Source organism: Oncorhynchus tshawytscha, linkage group LG22 (genome assembly GCF_018296145.1).
Source record: "Oncorhynchus tshawytscha isolate Ot180627B linkage group LG22, Otsh_v2.0, whole genome shotgun sequence".
Lineage (NCBI taxonomy): Eukaryota > Metazoa > Chordata > Actinopteri > Salmoniformes > Salmonidae > Oncorhynchus > Oncorhynchus tshawytscha.
Window position 1 is genome coordinate 5,255,004 of NC_056450.1, and position 23,321 is coordinate 5,278,324.

A 23,321-nucleotide genomic window follows, 5' to 3' on the forward strand; every position below is an offset into this window, starting at 1 on the left:
ATTGCAGTCGGTGCTTCCCAGCGATTGGTTCACTTCCATAGATCTGAAGGATGCATATTTTCATGTGGCTACACATCCTCCCTACAGAAAGTTTTGGAGGTTTCATTTCGAGGGTGTGGCCTAATCTGTATCTGTTCTTGCTTTTCAGGCTCTCCCTATCGCCCTGCACCTTTTCTATGGTGGTGGAGACAGCTTTGGCACCGGTGCGATGCCAGGGGATCAGATTATTGGCCTATCTGGACGATTGGCTGGTCATACAGGTGGAGCTCCACCCTGCCACGCTTGTTTCCCATATCACAAGAAATGAAATGTTGTTTCACTCCGGCTCAGCGCACTCAGTTACTGGGTCTCGTTCTGGACTCGGCGGTTCTGAGGAGGTTCGCATTTAGCTACGAAAAGGAGGATGCACAGCGACCTGCAGACCATACCTCCATGTCACTGTCCTCATCAACGATGCCAGTCTCCCATACATTATCTCCTGAAGGTGCCAACCTGAGGACTGGGATAATTCATTTTTATTGTCATTGTTGTTTTCATATCTACCACTCTTGACAACCAACTGTGTGTCTGAATGTGGGGAAGGAACTGTGTTTGTTATGCCCACAACTGGAAGATACCACACTCTTGATAGGGGTGTGGATCAGAAAACCCAACAGTATTTGGTGTGACCATTTACCTCATGCAGCGTGACACATCTCCTTCACATAGAGCTGATCAAGCTCTGTTCACAACGTTGACATCCGCAAACCACTCAACCACAAGATTCCATACATGTGGTCTGTGGTTGTGAGGCCGGTTGGACGTACTAGCAAATTCTCAAAAACAATGTTGGATTAATTAACATTCAATTCTCTGGCAACAGCTCTAGTGGACATTCCTGCAGTCAGCATGAACTTGAGACATCTGTGGCATTGTATTGTGTGTCAACACTGCACATTTTAGAGTGGCCTTTTATTGTCCCCAGCACAAGGTGCAGCTGTTTAGTGATCATGCTGTTTAATCAGTTTCTTGTTATGCCACACCTATCAGGTGGATGGATTATCTTGGCAAAGAAGAAATGCTCACTAACAGGGATGTAAGCAAATCTACGCAACAAGTTTGAGAGAAATAAGCTTTTTGTGTGTATTGAACATTTCTGGGCTCTTTTATTTCAGCTCATGAATCATGGGACCAACACTTTACATATTGCGTTTATGTTTTTGTTAAAGTTTTGTTCAGTGAAGTTAGATTTTAGCAAACACAAAAACCAATACCAAGACCCAAAACTCGCAACATCTATAGGGACGTGTATGTCTCCCCACTAACAGACACCTAAGTCAGAGCCCAATCTAGTAGTCTTTGTGTGCTTGAAAAGTTTGTAAATTGCATGACGTGTTCTTTCTACTGCCAAGCTGAAGAGAGAAAAATTCAGGAAATGAATGCGAGCTCTGGTATTATAGCCAGAAAAGAGGGGCTTCCGAGGGTGGGCTTGGCATCCATTTTTCCTGATAGGTGTGATTTCAGTTTTCTTCATGTGAATATGATTAGTCGTTGATTTTCCATAGTATATTGTATCGAGTTACTGACTGACGGGGAACAATAACAAAGCAGAGTCCCCGCCCCTGTTTTGGTAAAAAGATGAGGGATGGGGCTGGAGAAATGTAACCACTCTTAAATTCATAGATAGTGCTATGGTTGCAAGGACTGACCATCCGGGACCATCTGGGTTTTAACCATGTTTTGAGGCTATATAGTGTTTGTTTAGATTTACTTTTTTTTTTATAAAACATTGGAGTAAAACAAGTTTATATTTTGGGTTCTGATGGGGTACGACAGTTGATCTAAGCTCATGAGGCATTTCTAAGTTACATTCTTCAAGAATCAATGGGTACATACTGTATAATACATTTCTAAATAAAAAAATGTATGCAGATTGCCCCTTTAAATGCTTTTCCATTCTGTGGGCTTGTTCAACACTGCAGCCAAATAATCTACAAAGAACCTTGCATCATAAATAACTACTCATTATTATTTGCAGATCCGTCAGACACAATTTACTCATGATACATTGCTGTTTTGATCCTCTCGAACATGGGTATTGTGAGACTGATAATAAGCCAACCGTGACTACAAAAGAAGACGACCTCGAACTTCACCAATCTAAAGCATTGATATTATGGGTGACGTTCAATTTGAGAAGGTTTATGCAAATCCAGTAGATTAAGCAGAGACTGTAGTTCATCTAAATTGATTTTGTATTTCGCTTTTCAATCGGTATCATGTGCAATAGTAAAACACGTATTAGTTCACTTTGTGTTTTTGCAAGATATCAAAACTGTTTTAAAATGCACAGTCTGAAAGAAGGAGAAACGAAGTATTTGTCAGTGTTACTTGTGTGGAGCGAGCGATACAAGCATTGTTTTGATGCGACATCATGTAATGTTGACGTGATGATTAGCAATTCAAAATACTGATAAATCAAATAAGTTACATTCTGAACTTGGACTATAACATATCAAGAAACTGGAAAAGGTTACAGCTAGAAATACGTTTGTGCTGTCCTTGCGACACAGACGACGGCTGGTGAGTCTTGAGTTCTACTGTGTAGTAGCTAGCTAGCTAACTTTAACTAGCTAAATCCCGACATCGCCATGTCATTTTGTCACGGCTGCCGGTGGCTATGTAGTAAACATATAGCTAGCTAGCTATCGGTTAGTTAGCTATAGTAGCAAATTCAATGACAGTTATGTTTTAGCCACAGATGAAAAGGGAAACGTTTAGCTAACCATATGGAAGACTGTCGCTAGCTAAATAGCCATTCTGGAAATTCAAAATTGCACTTTTATGTTCATCTCGTGGGACACCAGACGCAGTCACTTATTTCTAGCTATAGTACAGCTTTTTTCTGTGGGAACGTAATCTCAATAGAGCGGCTAAATATAGTTAGGATTCGATGTTCTGACTTCAATATCGATTTGTCTGTCTGAGAGAGGATGATCATTTGCTGCAGGTTATGTTTTGGGACAGGGCTCTCCAATCCTGTTGCTGGAGTGCTACCATCCTGTAGTGTAGGTTTTCACTCCAACCCTAATCATTAGCTGGTTGATAAGATGGATGAATCAGGTTAGTTACACCTGGGGTTGGAGCGAAACCATTCAGGAGGATAGCTCCCCAGGAACAGAGTTGGAGTGCCCTGTTTTGCGATAATGTTCTTGAGTGGCCAGACCAGACGATCCAGCGATTTAAGGTGGTGTAGAGATAGCACCTTGCACATAGTAGATAGCTAATGATAATGTATGAATGTCATAAGCGCCTTTTAGTCGATATCACAATTACAGCAACAAAAAAAACATGATTTATTCCTATCAGTGTCTAATTTTATTCACGCCGCAACGATGAGGATCTCGTCACTGCTGCAGATCCACCTTAAATTTGATGTCCTTGCTCATGCAGTCAGCAACGTCATAAAGGATCACTGGTGTAGTGCTATTTTTTTTTTTAGATGAGGGAGACTTAAAAATATGAAGTCACTTTTTTTTTTATCACTCAGTGTGTACCGACAGATGTAGCCAATTGAATCATTATAAAAAATGCATCCAATTGCAACGTCTGCCTATGCCCACACACAGGCTATTGTCTAAATATTTGTAATCCTCTCAAACATCAAGTTAGGCCATCATCACTGTCAATCATGAATGATCATTATTAATGTTTTACCAGTGAAACGTCCAAATGTATCTCCATTCTGATTATTTTATTGATCTCAATCATTTTCATGGGAATAGGCATTTAGTTATTCTTTAATTACTGTTTCCTGAGTGAATGAGAGAAGATGGTGTTAAACTATTACCCTTTCTCGTATTTTGTTTCAATCAAAGCACATATCCTGCCTAGTGCCACGATCTGTGGAGTTGTGGTGCATGAGAAAGAAATATGACTATTCGGTTTCAGCTAAACCATTCTGAAATCTCATTAGAAAAGGAGGTGCTTTTGGTGTAGCAGGAATGTTACAGCCCTATGTTGGTATTGTATTTGGTTATGTAACACAACATTTATTATTTGATCTAGCTTTACTAAACGAGCACCGTTGTGAGAAGGGGCAATCTTCTATTTGTAATAATAAGCGATGAGTATGACTATTATAGGCATAGGCAACAGATCTTGATGAAATTTCATTTTAAAGGGATATTTTAATTAAAAGGTTCTGAAAGTACAGCGCCAGGATCGTGCAATGATGTCAATTAAAGAAGTTGAACCAACTTGTGGCGCTGAAGGATAGCTCTTCCATTTGGCCAGTTCCACAACAACAATCATTTGTAATAGGCCTATGACTACATGGTATAGCTATTTGTAGGCTATAGCCTAAGCTAAATACATATAGCTTAATACCATTGCACTATTTGCAAGGAAGGCTTTATTGCGTGTAGGTCTTCCATTGTATAGCACACGCTGTATTATGAATACGCTTTGATTTGATTAGCTTGAACACATGGTTACAACAAACGTTGCATTCAGACCCCTTGACTCTTTCCCCATTTTGTTACGTAACAGCCTTATTCTAAAATATATTAAATAGTTTTTTTCCCTCATCAATCTACACACATTAACCCATAATGACAAAGCAAAACAGGTTTATATAATTTTTTTGCAAATGTATAAATAAAATAAACTTAAATATCACATTTACATACAGCACCAGTCAAAAGTTTGGACACCTACTCATTCAAGGGTTTTTCTTTATTTTTACTATTTTCTACATTGTGGATACAAGATGATGTTATATTTATGCACCAAATGGTTGTTTTATTTAATAGAGTAAGGTTCTTAGGACTGTCTCGCTCCTTTCTGCGTTAACTGAGAGGAGTCTTTATGGAACTTGGACTGGCAACTGATTAAGTGATGGCTTGGTGATATAAAACCTACAGCTGGCATTCCATAGATCATATGTGGTGGGTCTCACCAAAATAGAGAGAGCCTGGAGGAACAGAACAAAGGCCTCAGTATTCTTAATTGTCCTGGGATCTGGGAGACAACACCAGAGGCAGATGACCAGAGGATGAACCCAAAATGGCTTATGGTGCCCCCCAATCTATATGGGATGGGTGGAACCAAGCATTCTGGTATCAGCTATATAAACTGTGCATTGTCTGTGAAGGGTAGGCTCTCGGCCCGATAGTCAAGAATGTTGAGTCGATGGTTTCATTATTGAAATAATTAATCAACATTGAATAAAGATGATTGTTTGAATGGAATATTCCACGTCAACGTTTGACCCAGCCTGAGGTCCTGAGCGCTCTGGAGCAGGTTTTCATCAAGGATCTCTCTGTACTTTGTGCCGTTCATCTTTCCGTCGACCCTGACTAGTCTCACAGTCCCTGCCGCTGAAGAACATCCCCATAGCATGATGCTGCCACCACCATGCTTCACTGTAGGGATGGTGCCAGGTTTCCTCCAGACGTGAAGCTTGGTATTCAGGCCAAATAGTTCAATCTTGGTTTCATCATACAAGAGAATCTTGTTTCTTATGGTCTGAGAGTCCTTTAGGTGCCTTTTGGCAAACTCCAAGTTGGCTGTCATTTTCCTTTTACTATGGAGTGGCTTCTGTCTGGCCGCTCTACCAGAAATGCCTGATTGTTGTAGTGCTGCAGAGATGGTTGTCCTTCTGGAAGTTTCTCCCATCTCCACAGAGGAACTTTGGAGCTCTGTCAGTGACCATTGGGTTCTTTGTCTCCTCCCTGACCAAGGCCCTTCTCCCCCAATTGCTCAGTTTGGCAGGGCGGCCAACTCAGGGAAGTCTTGGTGATTCCAAACTTCTTCCATTTTAAGAATGATGGAGGCTACTGCGTTCTTGGGGTATTTCAATGCTGCAGACATTTTTTGGTACCCTTCCCCAGATCTGTGCCTCGACACAATCCTGTCTAGGGGATCTACGGACAATGCCTTTAACCTCATGGCTTGGTTTTTGCTCTGACATGCACTGTCATTTGTGGGACCTTTATATAGACAGATGTGTGCCTTTCCAAATCATGTCCAATCAATTGAATTTACCACAGGTTCACTCTAATCAAGTTGTAGAAACATCTCAAGGATGATCAATGGAAACAGGATGCACTTGAGCTCAATTTCAAGTCTCAAAGCAAAGGTTCTGAATACTTATGTCAATAAGGTATTTTAGTTTTTTATTTCTGATAAATTTGCACACTTTAATAACCTGTTTTCGCTTTGTTATTGAGGTATTGTGTGTGGATTGATGAGGAAAACATTTTATTTAATTGATTTTAGTATGAGGCTGTAACGTAACAAAATGGGGGAAAAGTCAAGGGGTCTGAATACTTTCCGAATGTATCGTACCGTTTTACAGAATAAAATAACGAGAAGGCAACTATCAATTCATTGCATTTTAATCTATGCAATTACATTCTATCAAGTCATTTGACCAAGTAGTGAACATAAATCATTACTATGTAGAATTGCACAGCCATAAAATCAAGTGTTTGGTGTGGTGTATTCATGCTTCTCAAACTATAACCTAAATGCCTCCAACTTACCTCCAACTTGGCCCAATTCACATTTCCAATTGTCTACCCTGACATTCCAAACTAGAATGGTCCTTGTGTCTCCCTTTGGCCACTCTGGTTTGGGAGTCTTCAGCAAAACATTGTCGCCTTAAGAAGTGGTCACATATTGTTCAGGGTTCCACTGTGCAAGAGGGTCCATGGAGTTTTATGAACATCCTCGAGGCAGACACACAGTGAATTACTTTTTTTCCCATCGTTCTGATTGGCCAAAGTGGGCAAGAGTCTTACTGGCCTCTGCAGTGCACACAGGTAGCCTAATAGTTTATTCTTGCCACCGCCAGAGAGAAGACAGGGAAGAAACCACCAATTTACCTACCTCTAGGCTGCTATACATTTTTATTTGTCATTCTATAGTTTTTCATTGAATTTAAGTGGTAATTAAATATAATTTATTTAGAATGTATCAGAATTAATTTTCCAGAAATAGTTTTATAAGCTCAGTGTATTCTCAAGTCAAAAGGGAAGGAGCCTGCGCTCCGGCAGCACAACACCCCTGCAGAGGATTGAACGGAGGCTTTCTTCATATATCATATGCTTTACACAAATATGGACCGAGACAGACCGTAGCGATTATCAAATTGGATGCTTCACGTGACTCCATTAATTCCTATGTGAATTGAAGCCAAATTAAGTCGGTTAAGCTGGCGTCTCATGGAGAGTTTGAGGTACTCCAGGAAAAGATGTTGCAGACTAGCTCAGTGCTGCCCCCTCATGTTAAGTACTCTACATGACTATTTCAGCCACACCCATTGCTGATAGGTGTATAAAATTGAGTACACAGCTATGCCACCTCCATAGACAAACATTGGCAGTAGAATGACTCATGCTGAAGAGATCAGGGACATTCAACGTGGCACCGTCATAGGATGCCACCTTTCCAACAAGTCAGTTCATCACATTTCTGCCCTGCTAGAGCTGCCCTGGTCAACTGTAAGTGCTGTTATTGTGAAGTGGAAACATCTAGGAGCAACAACAGCTTAGCCGTGACGTGGTAGGCCACGCAATCTTACAGAATGGGACCGCCTAGTGCTGAAGCATGTAAAAATGGTCTGTCCTCGGTTGCAACACTCACTACCGAGTTCCAAACTGCCTCTGGAAGCACAATGTCTGCTTGTGGCTGAATGGAAGCAAGACCCCGAGGCAATGTTAAAAAATCTAGTGGAAAGCCTTCCCAGACGAGTGGAGACTGCTATAGCAGCAAAGGGGGGTCCAACTCCATATTAATGCCCATGATTTTGAAATGAGATGTTCGACGAGCAGGTGTCCAGATACTTTTGGCCATATTGGTTCAAAGACATATGTCTTTCTGGTCTATTAGAAGCAATTATTAGTACCATGATTGTCTAAAAAAAAATATATTGATATGAAGATTGACCACAATTATCGCCATTTTTCCATTCACTATAATGGAGGAACCTGTTTCCTGCTAACAATGCCTGCAGTACCACGGTCGGCCTTGAACGTCCGTGACTTCATTGAGAGGGATCAGTCGTTTAAATAAAATATCATTGGTAAACAACAGGTGTAGACTAACAGTGAAATGCTTGCTTACGGGCCCTTCCCAACAATGCAGAGTAAGAGAAAATAGAAAACTAATAACACATAATAATAAATACACAATGAGTAATGATAACTTGCCTATATATATTATATATATTTATTATTATGTGTACCAGTACCGAGTTGATGTGCAGGGGTAATTGAGTGCATAGGCAACAGGATAGATGATAAACAGTAGCAGCAGTGTATTTAAGGGGTCAAAAAAGTTTGTGCGTAAAGGGTCAATGCAGATAGTCCAGCTAGCTATTTGGTTAAATATTTTATGAACTATTTAGCAGTCTTATAGCCTGGGGGTAGAAGCTTTTCATGTTCCGGTTGGTTCCAGACTTGGTGCTTCGGTACCTCTTGCTGTGCGGTAGCTGGAGTCTTTGACAATTTTTATGGCCTTCTTCTGACACTGCCTGTTATAGAGGTCCTGGATGGCAGGGAGCTCTTCCCCAGTGATGTAGTGGGCCACACGCACTACTCTCTGTAGTGCCTTTGCTGTCGGCTGCCAAGCAGTTGCCATACCAAACAGTGAGGCTCTCAATGGCTCTCAATGGTGCAGCTGTAGAGTTGTTTGAGGATCTGAGGAACCATGCCAAATCTTTTCAGCCTCCTGGGGGGGGAAGAGGAATTGTCGTGTCTTCTTCACGACTGTGTTGGTGTGTGTTGACCATGATAGATCCTTAGTGATGTGGACACTGAGGAACTTAAAGTTCTCGACCCACTCCACTGATGTGAATGGGGGTGTGCTCGGCTCTCCCATTTCCTGTATTCCATGATCAGCTCCTTTTGTCATGCTGATGTTGAGGGAGAGGTTGTTGTCCTGGCACCACACTACCCGGTCTCTGACCTCCCTATAGGCTGTCTCGTTGTCGGTGATCAGGCCTACCACCGTCACGTCGTCAGTTCTTCCCTGGTTCCACTAAACTGCAACGTTTACCACTGGTAATTTGTATTTTCTGCCAAAGGCTTTTCTTGCTGATGATACGGTTATTCAAACTAGATGGTGTTGGGGTGCAATGCCACATCTTTAGGAATAGAAATGAATAGAAACAACCTCAAGGAGGAAGGTGAAATGACCAAATGCATGCTGATAAACAAACAAAGCTGAGAAATGGTCTGCAGAAATTGAAGCAGTACGTCTGGCAGTCATCCAGAATACCTAGTGAGTCAGAAAAAGGAAAGGTATCGTTATGTGTGTGTGAATAGGTTTGTGTGTCCCCTCAGTGACACTGACGGAGGCATGGCTACGGATAATAGTCAGTGTGTCAGTTAATGACCCATCGCTGCAGTGACAACAATGCATTCTTATTCATTGGTGCTGGCAACCTTGTTGTATCTGTTGAAAATATGAACTTGAATGAATGTCATGTCAACATTTGGAAATTATCAATGTGCAAAATAGCCCAATGCTAGCTATTTGCCCAGGGCATTAGAACGTGTGGGTGGGTGTGGTGTGTGTGTGAGAGAGAGAAAGAAAGAGAAAGAAACAAGCCCTGTTATGCAGTAGTGGTGACATTTTAAGATGCTTCTCTATCAGTTTAAAAAATGAATTTGTTGAAGGAGCAAAAAGTAATGCATTTCACACTGATACATACTACAAAGTCTCCATTGAGTCTATATAATCTACGGCATAGGCCTCATAGAAGTGGACAGTGGATTCCTAAAGTGTAAGCTAGGTCTAGGTTATCACGGCATGAAACTTACACTCTGTTACCACAGAACCAATGAAAGATAGTGTTACCGTTATCCAGTTGTAACATAACTCCACTGTTCTTGTAGTACCCCACCCTCTCACACACACTGAAGTACAACCTTGGCCAGGTGAAATGCTTTACTGTCAAGATGTTACTGCCAGTAGGGTCCCAGAACAAGCATACAGTCACAGCAGTCCAGTTTGCCAAAAATATGTTCAGGGTGGATCCCGAAGGGGCCCAGGGCCTGGTCTTTTTACAAACATGGCTGTAGAGTCCGAATGGTTTGAACTACAAACTATTAAAATCTGTATTAAAAGCTGAGACTCTCACAAAGCTCACAAGCTTTTACGAAGAAGATAGGAAATCCCAGGACATAGTTTCTATAGTACTGTAATAAGCTCACATAGTTGCTTTCACAAACTCCACACAGTTGTCACTGACTAGTTGGATGTTGCTCTTAGTGAGCAAACAATTTAGGTACTTACAGAATTCATATAAATTCATCTTTATCTGTTTTTTGCTTTGGTGGACCTTATTTTTAAATTGACATTTGTCAACAAAACTCATGAATTCAACTGTTTTTGTCAAATAGTTTTGTGTTCAGCTTGTAACCCTGGTTGTCCCGAAAAGAACATGGTAAAACACTTGTGAGGCGAAGTATAAGGGCTTTACATATAAATGAAAGTCAGATAATGAAAAGACAAATCTTTTTCTGGGGTCACAGGACTGATAGGTTTAACCGTTATCTTTCAGACTGGTTACACCCCCAGAATGCACAAACTTATGGCGTGTGTGTACACACAGCCTTCAATCAACAAACATCCAGCCTATCAGAAAGGTAGGCTATATTGCCAACAATATAATTTCCAGCAGAATAATTTTACATTTGGTAGAAAGAGGACCAGATTAAATGACACTTTTAGCCACTTGTGGCATGACACACACAGTTGAGAGGAATGTAAATATTCATTATAACACAATTTTACAGAGTACAGTATAGGGCATCTAGATGCTTATGCACCATTCTAAAGTGTGTGTGTGTGTGTGTGTGTGTGTGTGTGTGTGTGTGTGTGTGTGTGCGCCCGCCCGCGCGCATCCTTCTTTACCCCACACACCCTGCCAGGAGCTGCAGCTGGCAATGAGCTAAGACCTTATTCTATTACAATACATAATATATCAAGCTTGCCTTATAAGCAAGGATAACATTGAACAAGATTACATAAGGGATAATCAACAAGAGGCTATGCGTTCTATGGAAATAATGAACTTCCACGGAGTTATTTTCCAGAGAAAGCATAGAGCCACGAGTTGACAATCCCTTTTATACCATAATTTAACACATTTCCCACTAGAAATGTGTTCATCCATAGCTAGCAAGTTCACTAGATTGCGATAGTAGATGCTTTGGTAACCAAACACACAGACTTGCAAGTTTAGCTAACCAAACCATCAGTCCTAGCTTGCTTTTGTGAAATTGTCAAACTAACTTGACCTGTATTGTACTTTTGATTTGACATACATGATTAGGACCTAGCCTACATCAACATCTTCAATGACATTGACGGACAGACTTAAAGCAAAGTAGAATCAAGCAGTCTTGATCGCTGATGTCAGTATTATGATGTGGATATTACTGGCTAGCACAGAGTGCTATACAAACTAACCATGCTGGCCTAGCTAACCTACATTTTGGTATACCTGGCTGTCATGATTGTACAGTCAGTTGTCACATCAGCTACTATGACTGTTATGACACCTGTCATGCCTATTACAGCAGTGGTGATGTAAGAGTTTTTTTGATGACAAACAGTCACATATGACAAAACAGAGATTTATCGAATTGGGTCAATTTAATAGGAATGAACCTAGGGCTGCAAAATTCATTCTGGAATTTCTAGAAAACCTGGGAATCTGGGTAAAATTCTTAGAATTTGTTGATCCCCTTGTGTGTTGCAGTCTCCCAGAGTGAGGCCCAGGCAGGAGCCGGCTGCAGCGGAGCAGGGCACCATGATGGAGGGGGGCATGCAGCTGCTGAACCGTGACGGCCACAGCATCTCGCACAACTCCAAGCGCCACTACCACGACTCGTTCGTGTCCATGAACAGGATGCGCCAGCGCAGCTTGCTCTGCGACATCGTGCTGCACGTCTCCAACAAGGAGATTAAGGCACACAAGGTGGTGCTAGCATCCTGCAGTCCCTACTTCCACGCCATGTTTACAAGTAAGTATCCCTCCTCCGAGTCCGCACCCACAGCTACTGAGACTGCTATTCTGTTTCTCCACGCCCTCACAAGTGTTCACTACTAGTGTTAGTCACTCACTTTGGGACACCGTCTCCCCCTCTTCACCATGAACAAAGTGGTGTGAGAGGTTTGTGGGGATTATTGGTTGTTGCTTGAATGCTCAGACATTGAACTGCGCTACATTTTGCTCAATGTGTGTGAGTGGCAGTGGCACCTCAACTTGTGAGCAACACCTCATTTGTTTGCTTGCTTCCTCGTCAGTGACCACTTCCTTCCTTCCTCCCTGTTGTCTGTGTGCGTTCTTTCCTGTTGGGGTCATAGATCACCAGGTGAGGTGTGTCCCAGTTTTCCTCCTCCCTCCTGCAGCTCAGACAAGAGCCTTGTGAGGGTATGAGGCTTTAAGACTCACCACTAGACTCATTTTCAACTTACCATGCTCTAAACCTAGGCCTATTTAAGTCTGCTGATACAGTGCCTTCGGAAAGTATTCAGACCCCTTCCCCTTTTCCACGTTTTGATACGTTACAGCCTTATTCTAAAATGGATTAAATACAAAATAAAAAACATCAAAATACACACAATACCCCATAACGACAAAGCGAAAAGTTTTTATTTTTATTTTAGCAAATGTATTACTTTATTTTCTTTGCTTAAGTATTCAGATCCTTTGCTATGAGACTCGAAATTGAGCTCAACTGCATCCTGTTTCCATTCCTCACACACCTGTCTATATAAGGTCCCTCAGTTGACAGTGCATGTCAGAGTAAAAACTAAGCCGTGAGGTCGAAAGAATTGTCCGTAGAGCTCCGAGACAGGATTGTGTTGAGGCGCAGATCTGGGGAAGGGTACCAAAAAAATTCTGCAGCATTGAAGGTCCCCAAGAACATTCTTAAATGGAAGAAGTTTGGAACCACCAAGACTCTTCCTAGAGCTGGCTGCCCGGCCAAATTGAGCAATCTGGGGAGAATGTCCTTGGTCAGGGAGGTGACAAAGAACCCAATGGTCACTCTGACAGAGCTCCAGAGGTCCTCTGTGGAGATGGGAGAACCTTCCAGAAGGAAAACCATCTGTGCAGCACTCTACCAATCAGGCCTTTATGGTAGAGTGGCCAGACGGAAGCGACTCCTCAGTAAAAAGGACACAACAGCTCGCTTGGAGTTTGCCAAAAGGCACCTCAAGGACTCAGACCATGAGAAACCAGATTGTCAGGTCTGATGACGCCAAGACTGAACTCTTTGGCCTGATTGCCAAGCGTCACTTCTGAAGGAAACCTGGCACCATCCCTACGGTGAAGCATGGGGGTTGCAGCATCATACTGTGGGGATGTTTTTCAGCGGAAGAAATACTAATCAGGATCAAGGGTAAGATGAACAGAGCAAATTACAGAGAGCTCCTTGATGAAAGCCTGCTCCAGAGCGCTCAGGACCTCAGACTGGGGCGAAGGGTCACCTTCCAACAGGACAACAACCCTAAGCGCAAAGCCAAGACAACACAGGAGTGGTTTCGGGACAAGTTTCTGAATGTCGTTGAGTTGCCCAGCCAGAGCCCGGACTTGAACCCGATCGAACATCTCTAGAGTGACCTGAAAATAACTGTGCAACGACGCTCCACATCCAACCTGATAGAGCTTGAGTCAAGGGGTCTGAATTCTTTCCAAGTGCCCTGTACAGCCAACAATCTAATCAATATAACCAAAACGCTGTTGTGCGTGTGTGCTGGTTCTTTTGACCTGTTGGAACAAATGGACTTACCTTCCATGCTAAAATATGCTTCTTCGCTGTGTTTGGTGTAACACAAGCGCCTCATAGTTCCAGGAATCGGAATTACACACAGATTGTCTGACAGTCAAAACAATTAATCACTCAGACGCAGACAGCTACAAATGCTAAACAATTTCATAGTGCTATGCAGTGACTGTCCTATGAGAATTTGTGTATAATGGGAGGTACGTGCTTCATGTCTGTGGCAATAGAGCAGGGATCATCAACTAGATTAAGCCGCAGGTCGATTTTTGTTCTTGAAACAATGGTCATGGGGCCAGAACTTAGTTACAAAACATTTTTAGAATGCAAATTGAGCGCAAGAAGCCCAAACAGATATAACATTTGACTAAAACATAATAATTTCAAAGCTAGCTGTTATGTGTGGGAATACTTTGAAACATATTTAAAAAATGAATCACTTTGAGCTGAGTTGCTGGTGTTATTACAGTCTTTTATGCCCCCCCCCCCTGCCCATGGGCTGCCAGTTGGGGAACCCTGCAATAGAGTATATACCACATTACATACACACACACAAATCTTTCAGTTAAAATGGAGTGTTAATTGCACTTGAAATCAACTCTGATTTGATTTCTCTCACTTGACATGTTGAATTGGTTTCGCATATGGTTTGTCCGCACGGAAAACTGGAAAACTCTGTTGTCTGTCTGGTCATGCAGATGAGATGTCGGAGAGTCGCCAGACCCACGTGACCCTGCATGACATTGACCCCCAGGCGTTGGAACAGCTGGTTCAGTATGCCTACACAGCAGAAATCGTGGTGGGGGAGGGCAACGTGCAGGTAAGAAGAAAAGACTACTGCATCTCAAATAGCACCTTATTCCCTACTTTTATTTATTTACTTGTATTTAACCTTTATTTAACTAGGCAAGTCAGTTAAGGACAAATTCTTATTTACAATGACGGCCTACCAAAAGGCAAAAGACCTCCTGCGGGGACGGGGGCTGGAAAAAACAATAAAAAATAATGAAATATAGAACATAACACACATCACGACAAGAGACACAACACTACATAAAGGGGGACCTAAGACAACAACATAGCAAGGCAGCAACACATGACAACAACATGGTAGCAGCACAACATGGTACAAACATTATTGGGCACAGACAACAGTACAAAGGTAAAGAAGGTAGAGACAACAATACATCACGCAAAGCAGCCACAACTGTCAGTAAGAATGTTCATTATTGAGTCTTTGAATGAAGAGATTGAGATAAAACTACATTTGTAGTGCGCTATATATTCAAAAGTAGTCAGTATGTAGGGAATGTACCATCATTATTCTACATGGTGGTCTCGAGCACTCTCAAAGTTTGTAAACTTCTCTGACTGCTGTCAAAGTAATAACGTGAGAGTTCTGTACTCTGATGTTCGTGGAGAGCATGAAATCTGAACGGGTTTGAGAAGTATTTGGCTCTTGTTTTAATAGCTTTGTATACGTACCTCTCTGGAACTAATACATTTAGTAACATAAAGTAAAAACCGTAAAAGTATTCCACGAAAACACACTGATACTGATGATTACATTACTTCGTTAAAGTATTTCTGTTCCTAATCTCTTATATATTGTCACATCCTTTAGCATACGCCACAAACCATTTACATCCTACCCCATATGATCCTATACTAATCTTCATATCCCATATCATCCTATACTCATCTTCACACCCCATATCATCCTATCCTCATCTTCATATCCCATATCATCCCATACTCATCCTCACACCCCACATCATCCTATGCTCATCTTCACACCCCACATCATCCTATGCTCATCCTCACACCCCACATCATCCTATGCTCATTTTCACACCCCACATCATCCTATGCTCATTTTCACACCCCACATCATCCTATGCTCATCTTCACACCCCACATCATCTTCATCTTCACACCCCACATCATCCTATGCTCATCTTCACACCCCACATCATCCTATGCTCATCTTCACACCCCACATCATCCTATGCTCATCTTCACACCCCACATCATCCTATGCTCATCTTCACACCCCACATCATCCTATGCTCATCTTCACACCCCACATCATCCTATCCTATGCTCATCCTCACACCCCACATCATCCTATCCTATGCTCATCCTCACACCCCACATCATCCTATCCTATGCTCATCCTCACACCCCACATCATCCTATCCTATGCTCATCCTCACACCCCACATCATCCTATCCTATGCTCATCCTCACACCCCATCATCATCCTATCCTATGCTCATCCTCACACCCCACATCATCCTATCCTATGCTCATCCTCACACCCCACATCATCCTATCCTATGCTCATCCTCACACCCCACATCATCCTATCCTATGCTCATCCTCACACCCCACATCATCCTATCCTATGCTCATCCTCACACCCCACATCATCCTATCCTATGCTCATCCTCACACCCCACATCATCCTATCCTATGCTCATCTTCACGTTTTCTATTGCTCCACCCATTGGAACCAGACTTTATGTAAAAGTGGGAGTACAATGGAATAACAAAGTGTAGTCTCAGCAAGCACATTACTTTTCCGTTCTGCCTTTTTGGCCCTGTTGTTTTTATGCAAATAAAGGTATACCATATAAAAAAAATCAGGACAGCTGATGGTTTGGTACAAGTTTATATTTGCCTAAAGATAATTTGTTTGTCCGACAAGGTGGGATCTTTTTGTGTCGGTAAAATGTATTCTGTGAGAAATGGTGGTGGAAACTCATTTATACGCAAATATTGATATAATAACCATCATATCAAAGTAAACCTGGATTCACATGATGATATGGTGTGTGGTCCTTCCACTATGATTTGGGAAACCATGCAGTGTATTAGGTTACAGATGAAATAAGTTATTCTGAACTTCACAGGGTGGTGAAAGTGCAAGGTGATGAGTTTGATGCTCCTTTCAAATAAATATTGAGGGTTATAATTCTGGTGACAGGATCGATGCTTGACTGCCGTTCTCGATTTTATCAGTAATAATCTCGTAGATTAGCCTACCCGCACAGCCTACCCACACTGTAGACTATCTTCCAGCTGTTGGCTAGAGCACACGTACCAAGACCAGAGTAGGGACATTTGCTATTTACCCCAACAGTTTTAGTCAAAAATACAATGGAAACACATTGAACTTTTAGATTTTTATTCAGTACATTTAAACTTAAGCAAAAAAAGTAAATTTTTATATGCTCTACGTCATAACACACTGATTTTTATCTGCAAGTCCGTTTGGTGGAAACACACCACTGGTGAAAAAATGCACATGTTTCTTCATGCATATTTTAGAATATTCGCATGAAAATATGTCGCCAATTGGATAGAAACCTAGCTCCTGTCACCATGAAAATGTTTAAAATCTGTCTCGGCAGCATATATATTTGATGCAACAAGGGTAGAAATTGCTTATTGGGTCGATATTACCAACCAAGCAAAGCAGAGCTGTTTCATCAGCACAGGCACATATAAACACAGCTTGGCTACATTGTAACAGTGAAGCAGCCGTGGTGCACTCTCATGGGGCTCAGCCAGGCTGTTTACTTTTGTAACTGAATGAAAACAACATCTTAACAATGTATTGTGGGGAAATGGATGGCAAAAATGCTGAATTGTGCTAAATACCTGTAAACAGCTTGGGGAGAAAAGTTATTCCACAGATTTAATCATGTAATATTAGGCCTAATGATTATTTCTCACTATCTATTTGTGAGCTACTCATTGACAGCCCGCCAGCTACCGGACACGCCGTTTTCCGCCAAGGTGGTAGGCTGATGGAAGGCTACTCAGTCAGTGGGAGAATCTCAAGTGTAAACTCCTCACGTCCCCTCTACTCGCCTCCTTCTCAAATCGCATTGGATGAGAAAGCCAGAGGTCCCGCCCCTCTGACCTTCTCCTCCAATGAGTTTTGTGAAGGAGGTGAGGAGAGAGGACTCCAGCAATTGAGGTTCTCTCAGAGGCTGCGATACAGCAAAGCCTTATCAGACATGCTCGTGCTCATCAAGGTTCTTACAGGCAATGTGAAATGGCAAACTTTGCTCGTGGTGCTGCCTCTCAAATGATATATAACACCCTGTGTGCATCCGACATGAAACAGTGATACAAATGTTTGTTTTTTTAACACCAGTGGTGCAGCGAGTGCTTTCTAACTGCACTGAGCCAAAACAGTGGAGCAAGGGAGTGAAGCATCGGTTTCAAGTGGGCCAAACCATTCATCTTGAGGCAACGAGGGGAAGGGGTGCAAAATGGAATCTGTTACTTCCATTTTGATGTATTATATAATAATGTATTTTAAGACTAGCTCAAAACACTACTAATCATTTGAAAATGAGAAATTACCTAATGGATCATGATACTTTTCTGGTAAAAAAAAGTGGGGGTGCAAAAACTGCAGCTGCTACGTTTGCTACATCGCTCAGGCGTCTATGGCTCCCCCCGATCGTCCTCTTTTTCTTCTAGACCTTACTCCCAGCGGCTAGCCTGCTGCAGCTCAACGGGGTGAGGGACGCCTGCTGTAAGTTCCTCCTCAGCCAGCTGGACCCCTCTAACTGCCTGGGCATCCGCGGCTTCGCAGACACACACTCCTGCAGCGACCTGCTCAAGTCGGCGCACAAGTACGTCCTGCAGCACTTCGTGGAGGTGTCCAAGACCGAGGAGTTCATGCTGCTGCCGCTGAAACAGGTAGAGGCCAGACAGAATACTGAGCTAGCATGTCATATGCCTTTCCTTACAGAATGACGTGGCAGCGATGGGATCTTATTTTGTCATTGTTTTGCATTGGAGTTGTTGAAAGTTATTGTGGCACTTTGGTTTATGACTTGTGCGCTGATGTTGGGAGCCTGCAAGCTCTAGGCACACTAGGAATATAAACCTTTTCACCTCTTAATCAATCAAGGTGATCTACAGTGCTGTCCACTCGTCTGACAGTTATTGGTAAAGACAAACAAAGATGCTCAGCTGCACTGGGATGCATTAGTCTCCTCCCACTCTGACTGTCCCTCTCTTTCCTGCAGAAAGAGGAGAACATCTTGTCATGTTCTATCCTTTCCTCAACCCCCTGAAGGTCCTTCATAGAGCAAGCAGCAAAGACGAGAGTGTGTAGTTGCCTTTTGAACACTCATTAAACGAAGACATCGCTCCATCCTCGGCTCCTTGTCAATCAGTGTCTCTTGTAGTTTTACTCATTATGCTCTCCGTCTAGTTTTTCTGTCATAGCAGCTCAGCATAGCAGTCACTTGTTCATTGTCTGGACTTGTCCAATGACAGCCTAGTTTAGGGGTATGACCTGGAAGTGGTAATTAGGCAGAGCACTGCCAAGTATGGTTCATGTTCCAGACTGAGTACATTGCAGATGTTGCATTGCATCGACCAATGGTTGCTTGCCACATCATCGACTGCGCAGTCGGTAATCCGATTTCTAGTGGGTAATTCCACGAAAGGATACGGCTAAAATATTTTTTTGTTTCCGAATGTTCTGGCAATTCTCACATAGAAACGTCATTGGTAGGAAGGATCTTTGACTTGTTTTTTTTTCTATCACAAACTATTTTGGAGAAAATCATGATGAAAGTGACCCTATGATGCATGAACCGTACATGATACCTTTACATTTGAGTTGTCTTATCCAGAACGATTTACAAACGCAATTTAGGGTTAAGTGCCTTGCTCAAGCATAACGGACAACATCTTTGTGTCATTACACTCCCTATACTGTGCTCAAACCTATGGAGTATGTCGAGCTCCTGTCAAAACACAATTACATTTATTTAACATAAAATATATCAATAATTCAGAAGGACCCTTTTTGATTTCGTACATTTTAAGACATATAGTTTGTTACAATATACTGTACATACAATTTCCAGAGTGGGCTCCCTGCTCATTTTGAAGTGTTTATACGTTTAATGAGCACCATCAACACAGTGAATGGGGAAATGGATTAAAAGGGATCTCCCTCTGTTGTGATTTGGTTATAATGTCAATTCTATGTATATATAAAATGGGTCATAGCTTCAAAACTAAGTTTGACAATTTGCCAGTTTATCAACTTAAAAAAAAAAAAAAAAGATCCTAAAAAATGCAGCGTATGATATACCAGTCTTTACTTTTTACCAATGTAAAAAAACGATTTCAAATGTTGCTACATAAGACCAAATCCAGGTGGTGAGAAACATATTGTTCCAAACAATATGTCTAAAAATAAGCTAAATCAAATAGGGTACTTTTTTGTTTTCAAAATCTAGACAAAATCCATATGTTAGAGCTTAATGACACCAAGATGTTGCATGTATTGCGTACGATTCCCGGATCATAAGGTCTTACACGAGGCATGTAGAGGTCTGAAAAAAGGTCCTCAAATGAACTCTTCGTCAGGAATTTTCCCCAAAAATGGTTTGTGATACAAATGTCAAAGGCATGTCAAACATCCTTCCTCCCAATAAAGTTTCTATGTGTGAATTGCCAGAACAATATAAGATATCCAACATTTTTGGGGGTCCTGGCACGGAATCGTAATGTTTAGCTGATACGTTAAACACCCATCGAGGCGTTGTAAGATCCGGCATGCGTCTTGAAGCCTTAGAACACGGGCATGGTGTATGTGGTGCCAAGAGACTGAAACATCTACAGGAACCGCGTCCATGAAAAGCGAATGGGGAAGTAGCGACCTAGCATGTGGACAGATGTGAACGCTCATTTCATTCTGTGGTCAGAGTTGAGGGGTAGGAGTCAGTAGTCTCTGTTAGGGTCTGAGTTGGGGTTAGCAGCGTGCCTAGTTGTGTTGGTGAACATCCGTTTTGAGACAATATCAGAGACGGGACAGGTCAAGCTATGTGACAGCTGTGACAGCACCAGCTGTTAGGATTTTCCTCCTGACTGAAACACTACACTAATGATTTGATTGCTCTTTAATTCTCTTCCATCTCAATGTTACCCAGCCAGATTGAAATGAATTGGGAACTATCCATTAGCCAAGAGTAGAATGAGTAGGCTTAGTGACATCTGAAACGGAGCTGTAGGGCTGCCAGCTGTGACTCTGCTCTCTCTTTTGCTTTCTCTTTGTATTCCTTTGTCTCTCTCTTTCTCTCTCTCTCTTTGTGTCGCTCTCTACTTTCTGCCTCTCTTTTTCTTCCTTTCTCTTTCTGCAGCGGTCGTGTGCCAGTCACAGATCTGCACAGGGGCAGGATTTATTTACCTGCTCTAAGTGTTTTTGAGCTCACCGAGCCATATGAAAAGCGCCCCCACATTTTCTCATTTTAGACACGAACACTGGCAACTGGAGTTTTGACTAGACCTTATGGTCATCTACTACTCGGTGTTATTGCTCACATACACAGATATTTGGTTTATTCATGTTATTAAATATACATTTTGTATCTGTTCTTTCTGGCTCTCTCAAACACGCTTGTACTGGTACACTTTACATGTCAGACACAGACACATTGTCTGTCTGGCTCTGTACTGTGCTGGCTCTGTACTGTGCTGGCTCTGTACTGTACTTTTCTGTACTGTGCTGCTCTCTACTGTGCTGCTCTGTGCTGCTCTGTACTGTGCTGGCTCTGTACTGTGCTGGCTCTGTACTGCTCTGTACTGTGCTGGCTCTGTACTGTGCTGGCTCTGTACTGCTGGCTCTGTACTGCTCTGTACTGTGCTGCTCTGTACTGTGCTGCTCTGCTGCTCTCTACTGTGCTGGCTCTGTGCTGCTCTGTATTGTGCTGCTCTGTACTGTGCTGCTCTGTACTGTGCTGGCTCTGTGCTGCTCTCTACTGTGCTGGCTCTGCTGCTCTGTATTGTGCTGCTCTGTACTGTGCTGCTCTGTGCTGCTCTGTACTGTGCTGCTCTGTCTGTACTGTGCTGCTCTGTACTGTGCTGCTCTGTGCTGCTCTGTATTGTGCTGCTCTGTACTGTGCTGCTCTGTACTGTGCTGCTCTGCTCTGTCCTGTGCTGGCTCTGTCCTGTGCTGGCTCTGTCCTGTGCTGGCTCTGTCCTGTGCTGGCTCTGTACTGTGCTGGCTCTACTGTGCTGCTCTGTACTGTGCTGGCTCTGTACTGTGCTGGCTCTGTGCTGCTCTGTACTGTGCTGGCTCTGTACTGTGCTGGCTCTGTGCTGCTCTGTACTGTGCTGGCTCTGTGCTGCTCTGTACTGTGCTGCTCTGTACTGCTGCTCTGTACTGTGCTGGCTCTGTGCTGCTCTCTACTGTGCTGGCTCTGTGCTGCTCTGTATTGTGCTGCTCTGTACTGCTGGCTCTGTGCTCTGTACTGTGCTGCTCTGGCTCTGTGCTGCTCTGGCTCTGTCCTGTGCTGGCTCTGTCCTGTGCTGGCTCTGTCCTGTGCTGGCTCTGTCCTGTGCTGGCTCTGTCCTGTGCTGGCTCTGTACTGTGCTGGCTCTGTACTGTGCTGGCTCTACTGTGCTGCTCTGTACTGTGCTGGCTCTGTGCTGGCTCTGTGCTGCTCTGTACTGTGCTGGCTCTGTACTGTGCTGGCTCTGTACTGTGCTGGCTCTGTACTGTGCTGGCTCTGTGCTGTATGGCTCTCTAGTTCATGTGGATTAGCTAATGCTGTTCGCCTGAAGCTGCTGCTATTCTATTGATCTCAGCAGCAGCTGGCAACTCCAGCCCTGCCCTGCCTGACTAGGAGCTGTGCCACCCTCTCTGCAGTGCGCACACACACACACACATCGCCCTAAAAGAGGCACACACACACTACACCCACGCACTACATAGTCACGCTGTAATATATCAGGACACGCCCTTACCCATTTAGCTTCAGTTAAAAGGGTACACACAGCATATGTGAATTTTTTTAAACATTTTTTTCACCTTTTATTTAACCAGGTAGGCTAGTTGAGAACAAGTTCTCATTTACAACTGCGACCTGGCCAAGATAAAGCAAAGAAGTGCAACACAAACAACAACACAGAGTTACACATGGAATAAACAAACAGTTAATAATACAGTAGAAAAAGTCTATATACAGTGAGTGCATATGAGGTAAGATAAGGGAGGTAAGGCAATAAATAGACTGTGGTGGCGAAGTAATTACAATATAGCAATTAAACACTGGAATGGTACATGTGCAGAAGATGAATGTGCAAAGGAGCAAGATAAATAAATAAATAAATACAGTATGGGGATGAGGTAGTTGGATGGGCTGTTTACAGATGGGCTATGTACAGGTCCAGTGATCTGTGAGCTGCTCTGACAGCTGGTGCTTAAAGCTAGTGAGGGAGATATGTGTCTCCAGCTTCAGTGATCTTTGCAGTTTGTTCCAGTCATTGGAAGCAGAGAACTGGGAGGAAAGGCAGTCAAAGTAGGAATTGGCTTTGGGAGTGACCAGTGAGATATACCTGCTAGAGCGCGTGCTACGGGTGGGTGCTGCTATGGTGACCAGTGAGCTGAGATAAGGCGGGGCTTTACCTAGCAAAGACTTGTAGATGACCTGGAGCCAGTGGGTTTGGCGACGAGTATGAAGCGAGGGCCAGCCAACGAGAGCGTACAGG

General features: G+C 42.8%; 1 protein-coding gene across 2 annotated transcripts in view; it reads left to right on the plus strand.

The window, feature by feature from the left end:
* Positions 1-2,202: 2,202 nt before the first annotated feature.
* Positions 2,203-23,321, plus strand: part of LOC112233880 (kelch-like protein 17) — a 30,529-nt gene continuing 9,410 nt past the window's right edge. Inside the window, exons 1-4 of one of the 2 annotated variants that reach the window (XM_024383738.2) lie at positions 2,204-2,562; positions 11,756-12,020; positions 14,483-14,604; positions 18,285-18,506. In XM_024383738.2, the coding sequence (XP_024239506.1) occupies positions 11,807-12,020; positions 14,483-14,604; positions 18,285-18,506 (558 nt within the window). In that variant the 5' untranslated portion in view covers positions 2,204-2,562; positions 11,756-11,806. Of the gene's footprint in view, positions 2,563-11,755; positions 12,021-14,482; positions 14,605-18,284; positions 18,507-23,321 lie in introns of both variants that reach the window. The other variant, XM_024383739.2, reaches the window with a different exon arrangement.